Below are 13,372 nucleotides of genomic sequence, written 5' to 3' on the forward strand. Positions count from 1 at the left end.
ACAAGCAAAGTGGTACCTTTGTTACATCTCTCTCTCCCTTGTTTCCCGTTATCTCTTCCCTATTGCTATCTAATAAAGGCATAAAATGCCCCCCCAAAAGTTCAGTCTGAGCGTGTTCGTCACTTTTTAATGTTGCCTGGAAAATCCTGTTTTCGAAACTAATTTTCATTGTGTTTGTTGAGCATTTCTGTATTTGGTTGTGTTTTCTGGTTTTGTTGCGAGATTCTGTATTCAGTTGTGCTTTCTGTTTTTGCTGTTTGTTTCTGCATTTCATTGTGTTTTCTCAATTTGCAACTTTTTTTTTTAAATGCTGCACGTGTTTTGAAATTGGTGAAGACGTTTTCTTCATTTGCTTGTGTTTTTTTTACATTGTAGTACTTTTACAGCCACCATAGAATTCTCACTATTTTCCAAAATAAAATTGTAGTGTCAAGTACTGTAAGGTAACTTGCAGCCAATCTAGGTAATTAAAATGAGATATGGCCTAGGGTCATGAAACATGAGCATGCTATGGTTACTTTTCACTTATACTGCAGAAAGTCGGTGAGCTGGAATCTAGCTTGCGCAGCAGTTGTCTAATTTAGCTTTAAAATCACTTAACACCACCTGGCAATCACGTCCATTTAAAATACCTAAATTTTCACTGCTATTTTCCACTCAACCCACTGATTTATCTTTTTCACTTTGTGTTTTTTCCAAGGTAAATGGAAAGCTCTCGTCAGATTTAATTTTATGAGCTCAACCAATGAAGCTGAAGAAATGCTACGCCTATCATGTTGAGGACAGTTCGACGTCATCCAGGGTGCTGACATGGTTCATGAACGATGGCCATTTAGAAATGATTTCAGTGCCCCTCGGGGATGGACTCACGTGGTTTCTTTGTGGTGGTGTTGATGGGTGCTGACTGTGGCCCGGGGCCAGCCGTATTGAAAGCAGCCACAGAGAGGTAGTACACTGTGTTCGCTTTCAGCCCCGTGATGTTAACCAGTGTGTAGTTTCCAGATATGCGTACTTTGCCAACAGTGTCAGGCTTGGTGTCGTCTTCCCAGTACACGACCTGTTGGGCAAAAAAAAAACAGCCAGATTCTAGTGGTGTATTTCACTGCATTATTGAAATTCATATTCCATCGTGAAATCTGAAATGCTGTTTGTATTAGAAGGGGAGGGAGGGAGCGATGATGAATAATACATTTATCACTAGTAGAGTCTCAATTACGGATGCACATCCTCTCAACCATCCTCGCCACATAAATAGGGCATTAGTGGGTCATATGATAACTGACCTAGGAAGATAAATTCATGATTATTGCCTGTTTTGTTCATCAAAACAACCTCAGCTCTTACTTGTGTCTAAGGAAACTGGATATTAAAAGTGAAGAGGTTATGAATAAATCTTACAAATATTTCTAAATGCTTTATAGGTACTAACAAATCACCAATTTCTACAACAAAGCAGGATTCTCTACTAAACAAGATGCAGAGTTTGCTTTCCTTCAGGCTATTAGCCTCCAATTAAGGGTGCAGGTGAAGTAATATTTGATAAAGCAAACGCTTTTTGCTTTGGGTCATCTTCAGTATACAGTATGTGCAGTCCACAGCTCTGGATCCATACTGTTGGTGGCCTATTGAGATTCAGCATCTTAAATCCACTTCAGGACCACATTTGGAGAAATGAGCTCTGTTCTAAAAGGACAATGTGGCCACTGCTATGGCAACTGGAGAGCTTTGTGCTGAGGGCCAGAGGTGACAGATATTGAAAGAGCACAGGGGGAGAAAAAAACAGCAAAGCCCTCTTTGCATTCTTGAGAGGATGGGGGATTTATTTTCCTCTTGTGGGTTTGCTGTTTGTGCACCATAGTGTTGAGGTCATTTCATGATGTTATTACGCTTAAAATAAAATCTTTGCAGAGATACGTGAGAAGACAGTAGAATATTATAAGTTTAAAAAAAAAAGAGAAAAAACTAATTTCAAGAACAATGAAAGGATGGTTATGATATGATAAACAAGCCACAGGGAAAAGCTCAATTAACATGTTATTTAAGGAAAAAAGAAAATATTTTGCAGAGAGATATAATGTACCTCATATCCAAGCACTCTTTCAGGGATGGCAGGGAGAGCTTCCCAGATCACTTCAATTTGCACTGCAGACACACCTCTAGTCCTAACCCTCTTAGGAGCCACACTGGGGACTGCAGAAATAGAGCGCTGGTGAGAATCCCGGAGACTCATTCAACGCCATCACACACACTAATAGCAATAAGAGGAAAGGCAGAGAATAGACCTGTAGTTTCACTGAAAAGCTATTTCCCCCGCTCTCTTTTAATGGGATCTGTGACTGACATAAAGGAAGACTATCTGCCCAGCAAATTCAATTAACAAAATACCTCCCTGACAGCGCCGTGTGGTAAGTGTCTGCTAGGATTTCCTGTAATCTACCAGCACAATAACTAATATCAAGTTGACAATCCCAGCTTGAGAGGGTGGGAAATAACATCACTGGGGGAAAAATGCATTTCATCATTACTATTCAAGGTCATAGTTGTAAGGAGAGAGATTATAGCTTATTTAAGCATCACTCTCTGCTGCCGGGCTGTGAAGTCTGTACCTTCCTCTGCTGAGTACACGGTGGCAATAGAGCTGAAGGGCCCCTCCCCTCGGTTGTTGTAAGCCCCCACTTTCACATCAAAAGGCGCAAAAGGTGGAATTGTGTCGTTGCGGAAGACGTAACGTGCCACACCGGGTGTGGAGATAACCGCTCGCGTCCATGTGACTGTGCCCACAGGCCTGAAGGCGATGATGTAGCCGAAGCCCTCTCCGTTCTGCAGTTCCTCAGGAACAGGCTGGGAGCAAAACACAAAACTATAGTGATATTAAAATGCATACAGACAAAGAAACAGACAGGCCCATCTCTGCGTTGTACCTCGACAAGGGCTTCTGTGATTAGACAGAGCCTCTTCCTTTGTCGTTACCGCCCAGAACACTCCACAATCACCTTTTGCCTTATCTTTTCCTCTTGCATGGCTATGTAATTATGGCTAAAGTGCAAAACTCTTCAGAGGAAGTGCTCTCTGTCCCTGCCTTTGGAGGGAGAAATGGCACTCGGAGGCTGAGCTGGAGGAGAGGTGTCTCGCTCTAATGTGGGTCATAAAATTGCTCCGTTCAATTCTGCACAATTAAGCAAAACCATTACTCGGCCATGGAGAGAAGAGTAAAATGTGACAGATGACTTACCTCCCATGTTATCACTAATTCAGACTTTGTGCCGCCTCCACCTCCGACATCAGTGGGAGCTGTATCAGGAACTGAGAAGTAAAGCCCAGAGGGGAGCAATTAGAACACAGTTTACAAAGCTCAACGACAAGCCTAAACTATACTTGTAGCCTCATGACAAGGCTACCTGCTGCAGATACTGTCTTCTATTTTATACCCCACAAATCCCTCACTCTGTGCAAACACAAACATTTCAGAGAATAGTGAATTACTCATATTGCCCAAATGTCACCATGCATAAACACCAAGGCAAGATCTGTAGTATTTTGCAAATGACATTCGACTCAACCCACTCCATTCCTATTCCCACTCAGCTGTTTGTACACTGCAGTGTGATGACAAAGCTGATCGTGTAGGTGGAGGAGAACTCCACCTCCTTATAGTATCCTTTAGTAAGTTGAGCATCACATTTAATGTGTCATATCAGCAAATGGTTGTTGCAGCATTTATGTCTGATGCCCATGTATAGTTGTCTATTCGGGTTAAAAGTTGGGAACTGAGATCCTGTTACTTCCTGGGAATTCTCGCCAAACTCTGCTCCCGTTTCCTGGGAAAAATACCTGTGGGAACCTGGATTTTTTGCGTGTGTGTGTGTGCTTCTGCATGCGTGTGTGGCTGTGTATTAATTAATTGAAGATTACGGACTGAACGCTTTTTCACTCACTAACAGTAACGCATTATTTTTATAGTTATATTCTGACCTTGAAATGCCATCAGTACGGTAATATAACTCCTAAATATTATGTTGAAATATTCCAGGGCCGCCAACTCTCAAGTTCTCTTACGCTGTGTGACACCAAATAAGAGGAAGCGACAATGCAGCTCCTTGATGAAAAATATATCTATAAAAGTTATATAAGCAATCTTCACACATAGGACAACATCTAAATGTCCGGCTTTACTCCACATCTCTGTACCAAGATTGGTCTACAAACATTTCAAGGAAAGCAAAAAGCAATAATTTTCATGGCTTTCATTGACAGAGGTGCGCACACACACACCAAAATCGCAAAACCTTTCACATATGTTGAGTTTTACTTCTTTTCCTTTTCTCTACAATTTTGCATATCTTACAGCTTGGAGTTAGTGTGCATGCGTCAACATGCATGCTGCCTGTTGCCATAGCTCCGTCTCGTCGGCAACTTTTAGCTTTCCTTTTTCTTCCAAACTTAACTTGTGTGTAAGTATAATTTAAACTACGCTCTTTACGAGAATGAGAGTAGAAAGTGTTTTAGTACTTTTTTTCGCTGTGGAACTTCTTCTCCTGCTACTCAGTCAGGGCACCGCTGCAGATCAGCTGTTTGGCCGCATTGTTTACACCAGGGAACAGCTGATCGCGCTGAAGCCAAGCGGCATGGCGCCCAGGACAACCGATGTCCCCACTGAGATCTGGAGGAGGACACACTGAGGATGCAGAGGTGGAACGAAGCGGCGAGGGAAGAGAGAGGGGTCCAGACAAGAGAATTAAGAACAAGAGATTTAACCCGTGTCTGCCTTCTCTCGTCATGGGCAACGTGAGATCGTGAGGCAAATAAAATAGACAAGCTAACGGCGTTAGCCTGGAGTCAGATGGAGTTCCGTGAGTGTAGTTTGATGTGCTTCTCAGAGACATGGCTCCACCAGGATATCCCGGATCATAACGTTTTCATCGACGGTTTTCAGACTGTTCGGGCCGACAGGGATCACACCGGGAGCAGTAAGCGGAAAGGCGGTGGGCTTGCTGTTCTAGTTAACAACAGATGGTGTAACCCTGGTCACGTTACTATCAAGCAGAGTATCTGTAGCCCGGACATTGAACTGTTAGCTGTGGGACTCCAGCCATATTATCTGCCACGTGAATTCTCACATGCCATTGTTGTGGTTGTTTACATCCCCCCCTCTGCTAACCCGGCATCGGCGTGCAACGCCATTCACACCGCCATAGCACAACTCCAGACTCAACACCCGAGTGCACTCATATTAATCTCGGGTGACTTCAACCATGTCAGTGTTTCAACAACACTGACTAATTTCACCCAGTATGTTAGTTTAGTTGTCCTACTAGAGAGGAGAGGACACTGGACCTGTATGCTAACGTTAAGGACGCATACAGCTCTTCCCCCCTCCCCCCCGGGTAGGTCAGACCACAACCTGGTTCACCTCAAACCCTGCTATGTGCCTCTGGTTAAAAGGCAGCCTGCGACCACAAGGACAGTGAGGTCGGAGGAGGCCTATGGGACAATGCAGGAATGTTTTGAGGTGACAAACTGGGATGCACTCTGTGAGCCTCATGGAGAGGACATTGATGCATTACTGGCTACATTAACTTCTGTGTGGACTGCAATGTCCCAACTAAGATGGTCCATTGTTATCCAAATAACAAACCGTGGGTAACAAAGGACATCAAAGACATCCTGAATGCCAAGAGGAGGGCCTTTACTGATGGTAATAGGGAGGAGGTGAGGGCAATCCAGGCCGACCTGAAGGTGAAGATCAGGGAGGCCAAGGAGAAGTACAGGAGGAAGCTGGAGTGGAAATTCCAGCAGAACAACATGAGAGAGGTCTGGAGTGGCATGAAGAGCATCACTGGCTTCAGACCGACTGGCAGCAGAAGAGTTGAAGGCAGCTTGGACAGGGCCAACAAACTTAATCTGTTCTTTAACAGATTCAACACACCGGCTCCTGCTCATCCCCCCTCTAAATCAGCTGCTATTGGCCCTCAAGGCCCTCGTCACACTAATGACTCCCCCCTCCCCCGCCTGTAACCTCTGCTGTGTGCCTGACTACTGACCAGGTGAGAGGACAGCTGATGAAACTCCACACAAACAAGGCTGCAGGCCTCGATGGAGTTAGCCCCGGGGTGCTAAAAGCCTGTGCCCCCCAGCTATGTGGAGTCCTTCAACATGTCTTCAACCTGAGCCTGAGTCTTCAAAGGGTCCCTGTTCTGTGGAAGACATCTTGCCTCGTTCCTGTGCCGAAGACGCCGCGTCCCAGTGGCTCCAAAGACTACAGACCGGTGGCACTGACCTCCCACATAATGAAGACCCTGGAGAGACTACTGCTGGAACAGCTGCGGCCCATGGTCGGACCCCTCCTGGACCCCTTTCAGTTCGCCTACCAGCCCCAGCTGGGAGTTGAGGATGCCATCATCTTCCTGCTAAACCGCATCCACACCATGGACAATAAACTGAATTGGGCTAAGAACACTCAAGTTGTTTACAGGAAGGGCCAGAGCCACCTCTATTTTCGGAGGAGGCTGAGGTCCTTCAACATCTGCCGGACAATGCTGAGGATGTTTTATGAGTCTGTGGTGGCCAGTACTATCCTGTATGCTGTTGCATTCTGGGACAGCAGGTTGAGAGTAGCGGACGCTAACAGACTCAACAAACTGATCTGTAAGGCCAGTGACATTGTGGAGGTGGAGCTAGACTCTCTGGCAGTGGTGTCAGAGAGGAGGATGCTAGCCAAATGCCATCTTGGACAGTGTTTCCCACCCACTCCATGATGTGCTGGTCAAACAAAGGAGTACCTTCAGCAGAAGACTCATCCCCCCAAAAAGCACCACAGAGTGCCACAGGAATCATTCAAGTGTAGTCTGTGTGACCTTAAGTCATTAAACTGGACATTGATTATTACATCTATGCAATACTTGAGATAATTGTGCAATACCCTGTGTTAATACTCCTGTGCAATATACCCTTTTCAGTTTAAAATTATTGATATTACTATTTATTGATATTGATATTTATTCATACCTCTATTACTGCTGTGCAATATCCTCTGTCTCATTATAAATAAGCTACACTTAACTTGGCAGTTCATGCACATTACTTTATACCATATTATTATCATCAACCAATAAACCCACTTTGTACTTCACACTTATTTTATTTTATACTTATACCCACTTGGTACTTAATTATTTTCTGACCTGTATTATAGTGTATATTTTTTTTGCTTAGTACTTCTATTCCTGTGTGCACTGACGTGATATTGAGCTGCTGTAGCAAAAGAGTTTCCCCTCGGGGATCAATAAAGTATTTCTGATTCTGATTCTGATATCAATGAAAATGCAATTTTACCAATAATGTTGATCACATGTCACTGAATCCAGGGTTCTGCAGAAACTTCAGTCCTGACTTTCTGTTTGTTGTCCACAACTGTTTGTATGTACATGCTTTTCTCTGAACTTATTAAATACCTGTAGCCATCACACAGCAGCAGAATCAATACATGCGACAAATACAAATTGAGAGGTGCTGAGAGACTGTGAAGCCCTGGTAACTTGATTAATTATTTAAATCTCCTGACAATGCAATGCAAGGATGGTCAGTATCTAACGTTAATTTACCTTCAGTGTTTTTCTAAACTTCAGACCGGTAAGCCACTACACTCAGATTCCAAATTTATCGAGTTCTCAGGATCTCGAGTCGGGACATTTTTATTTTCAGCAGACAATCAGACACTTGGCAGTACGTTTTTTCCACCTCAAAGAAAGTGTAAAGGAATTGTTGCTCTACTACCGATAGTAAACTAAACATTTGATTAAACATCCTATTTTAAGTAATTAACTGCAGTAAAGTAGTTAAAATACGGTAATAAGAAATCCCGGGAAAAGTATGATATATTCCCAGTATGTAATAATTTTAAAATCACGGCAAATCCTTCAACACTGTTGTCTATGTGTAAGTGTGTGTGCGCAGTGAAGTGTTTCACATACTGGCATCCTCTGTCCTGGTCTTGACTGAGGCCGGGCTGGGCTCTCCCAGGCCTACGATATTTCGGGCCACCACCCTGAACTCGTACTCCACCCAGGCGTTCAGACCCACCACTGTGGCTGTCAGCATATTGCCACTGACCACCTCTGGCACTGTAAAGTGGAAATTAGTTCTTTAGAAAATTAGGCTGCTGCACAACTGGACTCAAATTTAATGATAAATGAATAAAAACCCACATAAGAACCCAGATAAATACTACAAGTGGACAGGAGGAGTGTTTCATGGTACCTGTGTCAACAGCCTGCCAGCCCACAGTAAAAGGCGTCCGGGCCTGAAGGATGTAGCCGGTGATGGGGCTGCCGTTATCCCTTCCAGGAGTCCAGGAAAGCTGGGCCGTGCTGTCTGTGATCTCCTCCACTGCTACCTTGTCCGGAGGACCTGGCGGACCTAAATCAATCAGACAATGAGAAGGGTGAACCTGAAGTGATCACCCATTCCATGAAGCCTCCCCTCATCAGATTTCTGCACCTTCTTACATATCAAGGCCATCGCGCTCCCTTTCATTAAGGGCTACGTGCTTGGTGTGTGCATGTAGGGACTTTTCATTCACTGTGTGTTGTGCAAGACTACGAAGTGATTACTGAACATGGGAAGAGCGGAACCAGCTGAAAGAGACACTGGATGGGATCATTTATGAGAAAAGGAAAGAGGGGCTACATGGAAGCAGACACTAGTGAGAAGGATAAAAGAAGAGTTAATACAGAGAGAGAAAAGCAAGTGTTACAGTGTGACTGTTACACGCTCTGGCTTTACCATGTTGCTGTTTTTTGCTCTGCTGCTCAATTATTCAAATGCTTTCCATGATATTTTGCTGATGTATAAATGAGCCAATTATAGTCATTTTCTGTGATAAACATTGCCTTCTCAAAGCACCTGGGACAGCTATTACAGTTTGTTAAGGGCATGAATACCAATGTAAATTACCAGAGATAAGCCGAGCACATATCAAAGAAGCTACCTCAGTTTGGCCTGAAGTCACACATGCCAGTGTGAACGTGTGTGCCATTTTAAAATTTAAGCAACACATATGTAATGTAAACAGATGGTGACATAACTCTGACTGAGGTAGGACTCCATTTTTGCTTTGCTGTACTGTATATTACTGTATATTTACAGGAAGCCTCAGGGATTTCTCTTTCTTTTTCATCTTTCTCACAAGTCAGACTTCTTTCTCCTTGAATACTTCTGCAGCTGCTTCAATGCCACATCATTATAGTAAATATACTAGGGTATTCATACACTAGCATACAAAACAAGCTCTTGAAAATTAGTTGGTTCTCTTACCTTTGACAACTAAGATGGCAGAGGTGGACAGGCTCTCCACATCAGTGTCAATAACGCAGACATATTTCCCTCCATGGTTCAGCTGGATGTTACGAATCATCAGATCCCCTGATATACTCTAAAAGGGAATATGATTGTTGAAAAAATAAGGCTAAGTAAGAGATGTAGTGATATTTCATGACTCAGGTTTTGGCTCTGGGATGTTGGGATAAAACATTTATAATGCTTTGCGCATCGTCTTCAGGCCACTGATTTTTGCATCTCTTCAAACACAAACAACAGACATGGCAGATGTACTCTACACAAATAATGCTATTGGCTGCCCTTCAGGCGCTACCCAACCAACCAGCCCCCCAACCCCCTACAAACAGCTACCAGCTATACACAGGACACACAAAACAAACATAGTCTAGTTAATTGGCAAGACAATCCTAATTATTTGTAATTACATAAGCTCAAGTAAGATATGAGTATAACTCCCAGTGTAAAGAGCAAATATTATTTTACATAAGCTGGATGCCATGAGGGAACACAACAAAACATCAACAAATTTTGAATCAACTTTCTCATCTGTATAAGGAAAGTTGTATTATTTATAGCAGCATGAAGGACAATTTTTAAAGGATTAGGCTGGTGTTTATAGTTAAATAAAAAATGTGTTCTTTCTCAGCTGGGGCATGTAGTTTTTAGCAAATGTTACTAAAACAGGAATAAATAGTTCATTTGTTGGGGACTATTTTTAGCCGAGGATTAATACAAATTTGGTGCCCTCGTGTCTACTCTAGTATCTACAACAGCAGGACAGTGGGGACAGCCCATCTTCATCGTAATGAAGGTACACGTCATCCAGTGGCTCATTGATGCTTTTTTAATAGTTTTTGGACAACAATGGAGCTTTACAACACAAAGGAATACGCTATAAAAGGCTTTGGATACAAAGTTATAACTTGTTATAGCCCCCTACACTGTGCAATTTTTGGCTGTTCCAGACAACACATTGTCATCAGTTGAGATATGTGGCAGAAGCTTTGGTTGTCAATCCAAAATGGTGGTCCTAAATCGCACTGTGAAACGCGTCCATTTACTGCTAATTTTGAGCATTTTGTGGAATTCTGGAAAATTATCACAATGTCTGAAATTTAGGACCTCTCACAATGTAATTGTGAGTACAACCCACATATATAAACCAACTGATCAATATGCGGCATTAAATGACACAGAATACATTGGCCAACACGACATTGCAAGTCCCCATGGACACATATACATGTAGATACCACATTGGCGTCACTTAAACAAAGTATACATTGCTAGCACTATCGGCAAAGTTTGTACTTGGCTGCATTTTCAAACCATGAGACATCATAACGTTACAATTCAATAGACATTTATCGCACAATCTGGTATGTCTAAAAATTGGTATTATACAGTCAGACACAGTTTGCAAACAAGATATTATTAGACTTGCACTTGCACTTATTATCTTGCATAGTGTGACATGCACTGTACCTTTAAGATCGCTGATATCGCACAGTGTAAAGGGTATGGGGTTTCTTTTGTGTCTTTATTATGCAATCAAACAGAATAGGTTTGAGAGCGAAATTTTATACACTGCAATCAAAAAATTTATTTGAGAGTAAAACTATCGACACTGCAATTTTAAAATGTTTTATTGCAAGTAAAATTTATTTGTGATTAAAAATGTATTAATGCGAATCCAAAAGTTTGTTTTCTAACCCAAAAGCTTTGCTTTTCAATCCAAGTTTTGCTTTTCAATCCAAAAGTCTTGCTTTTAAACCCAAAAGTTTTGCTTGCTGTTGAGCTGAATCTCGTTTGCTGAAAGATGTAAGACACGTCTCTATGTGGTAGCCAGCCACCCTATCCTTCCCATCCCTGTGTTCTCTTTTGTACTCTCCTTCCCTGGTGTGTCTTGTATGTCTCCGACTCGTCTCTGGATGTGTGTGTGTGTATGTGTGTGTATATCTTCTGGTCTGGCTCTGTGGTTTTCCGCCTGCTGCTGATCACCTGCACACCTGTCCTCAATCTACCATCAGTCTCCACAGCTTAAATACCAGGCTCTCCCACAACACCAGTGCCAGATCGTCTCCGTACACTTGTACGACTACTACATCAAGACTCCTAACTTAAGAAAGTTAAGTACTATTTGCTAGCATTGTTTTGTTACCTCGTTTTGATCCTGTTCTACTTTGCCTCAGGATTATCCTGTGCCGGTGATCGCAGCTTCTGCCTCCGTCTGGATTCCTGCCAGCCTGTCTACCTGTCTCTCCAGCCACACCGCCTTGCCTGTCTCCAGAAACTACATCACTGAGCCAAACCTTTTGGACCCGACCTGCTCCATGCTACTGGTTCTGCTGACGGTCAGTCTCCACACCTCACTGCCAACTCCACACCGCAGCCAGTTCAAGTCTACACTGCACCACCTGTTCCTCGCCTCAGGACCGCTGTTTGTCCAGTTCCACACCTCACCGCCAACTCTGCACCGCGGATCTGCTGCCAGCCCAGGCCAACACTCCACCGCCTGCGCAACCACCATGAAGAGATCCACTTCTAGCTCATCTCGTCACCTCATACACCCCTAGTTCTGGGCTAACCCTGGCTGCGTCGACACAACCCACACATCGACTGGAAGACGGGAAGAATCCTGAGCAGGAGTCCTACTGCCTCTCCACCTGTCTCCAGTCCGCCCGGTCTCCCTCAGAGGTCAGTACACCACCACCCAAACCAGCACCCCCGGACCTAACCTCGATTCTGGAGGGATATCACGACGAGAGAGGTTTTTAGCAAAGACTTGGCCCTGTCTCTACCACCACATGCCCCATCGATCTCCTTCCCGGAACTCCTCTACCGTCCAGCCGCCTCTACAACTTGTCTCAACCCGAACAGGAGGCCATGGAGACCTATATAAAAGACTCGTTGCAGGCAGGCCTCAGGCTTCCTCCTCACCTGTGGGGGCGGGCTTTTTCTTTGTGGCCAAAAAAAGCTCACTGTGAAAAACAAGTATCCTCTGCCTCTCATCAACTCAGCCTTCGAACCGCTCCATGGAGCCACCATTTTCACTAAACTGGATCTCCGCAATGCCTTTCACCTGGTTCGGATACGGGAAGGGGACGAATGGAAGACTGCCTTCAACATGCCCCTAGGCCACTTTGAATACATAGTTTTGCCATTCGGGCTCACCAATGCACCGCGGTTTTCCAAGCACTGGTCAATTATGTCCTCCGCAATTTCTTGAACCGTTTTGTGTTTGTATATCTTGACGACATTCTCATCTTCTCCCAAAACCCAGCCAGTCACGTCATACACATCAGTCAGGTCTTACAGCAATTCCTGGTAAACAGGCACTTCGTCAAGGCCAAAAAGTGCGAATTCCACGCTTACTCGGTGAGCTTCCTGGGGTACATTCTACAGAGTGGACAGATGAGGATGGATCCAGCCAAGGTAAAAGCCGTCTTGGAGTGGCCCACGTCTCCGCCACTTGCAAACAGCTACAACGCTTCCTGGGATTTGCAAACTTTTACCGGAGATTCATCTGAGATTACAGTCGTGTGGTGGCTCCGCTCACCAAGCTCACCTCCTCCAAGGTTCGCTTCTCCCGGAACACCGAAGCAGATGCCGCCTTAGCTAAACTTAAGGGCCTGTTTACCTCAGCTCCTATCCTGATCCAACCCGATCCAGCACGTCAATTCACGGTAGAGGTGGATGCTTCAGACGTGGGAGTCGGAGCCGTACTCTCCCAGTATTCCAACACCGACCAGAGACTCCATCCTTCTGCCTTCTTCTCCCGACGACTCACCCCTACCAAACGGAACTACGATGTGGGCAACAGGGTAAAGATTGCATTAGAGGAGTGGCGACATTGGCTGGAAGGAGCGGAGCAACCATTCATAGTCTGGATGGACCACAAATATCTTAAGTACATCCAATCAGCTAAAAGACTCGCCAGGCACGATGCGCTATCCTGCCAAGATCTTTCCCCGGACAATGACCCTTGATCAGACACTATACTGCCTCCCACCTGCGTGGTGGCCGCCTTAACGTG

General features: G+C 44.3%; 1 protein-coding gene across 1 annotated transcript in view; it reads right to left on the bottom strand.

Annotated features, from left to right (window-relative positions):
* The window catches only part of cntn3b (contactin 3b), a 59,475-nt gene that overhangs the window by 4,863 nt on the left and 41,240 nt on the right, over nt 1–13,372 (bottom strand). Inside the window, exons 14-20 of the mRNA XM_044172493.1 lie at nt 9,313–9,430; nt 8,257–8,415; nt 7,971–8,120; nt 3,233–3,303; nt 2,607–2,841; nt 2,081–2,190; nt 871–1,057 (exon numbers count right to left, since the gene is read on the bottom strand). Of these exons, the coding sequence (XP_044028428.1) occupies nt 871–1,057; nt 2,081–2,190; nt 2,607–2,841; nt 3,233–3,303; nt 7,971–8,120; nt 8,257–8,415; nt 9,313–9,430 (1,030 nt within the window). The remainder of the gene's footprint in view (nt 1–870; nt 1,058–2,080; nt 2,191–2,606; nt 2,842–3,232; nt 3,304–7,970; nt 8,121–8,256; nt 8,416–9,312; nt 9,431–13,372) is intronic.

Source organism: Siniperca chuatsi, linkage group LG2, assembly GCF_020085105.1.
Source record: "Siniperca chuatsi isolate FFG_IHB_CAS linkage group LG2, ASM2008510v1, whole genome shotgun sequence".
Taxonomy (NCBI): domain Eukaryota; kingdom Metazoa; phylum Chordata; class Actinopteri; order Centrarchiformes; family Sinipercidae; genus Siniperca; species Siniperca chuatsi.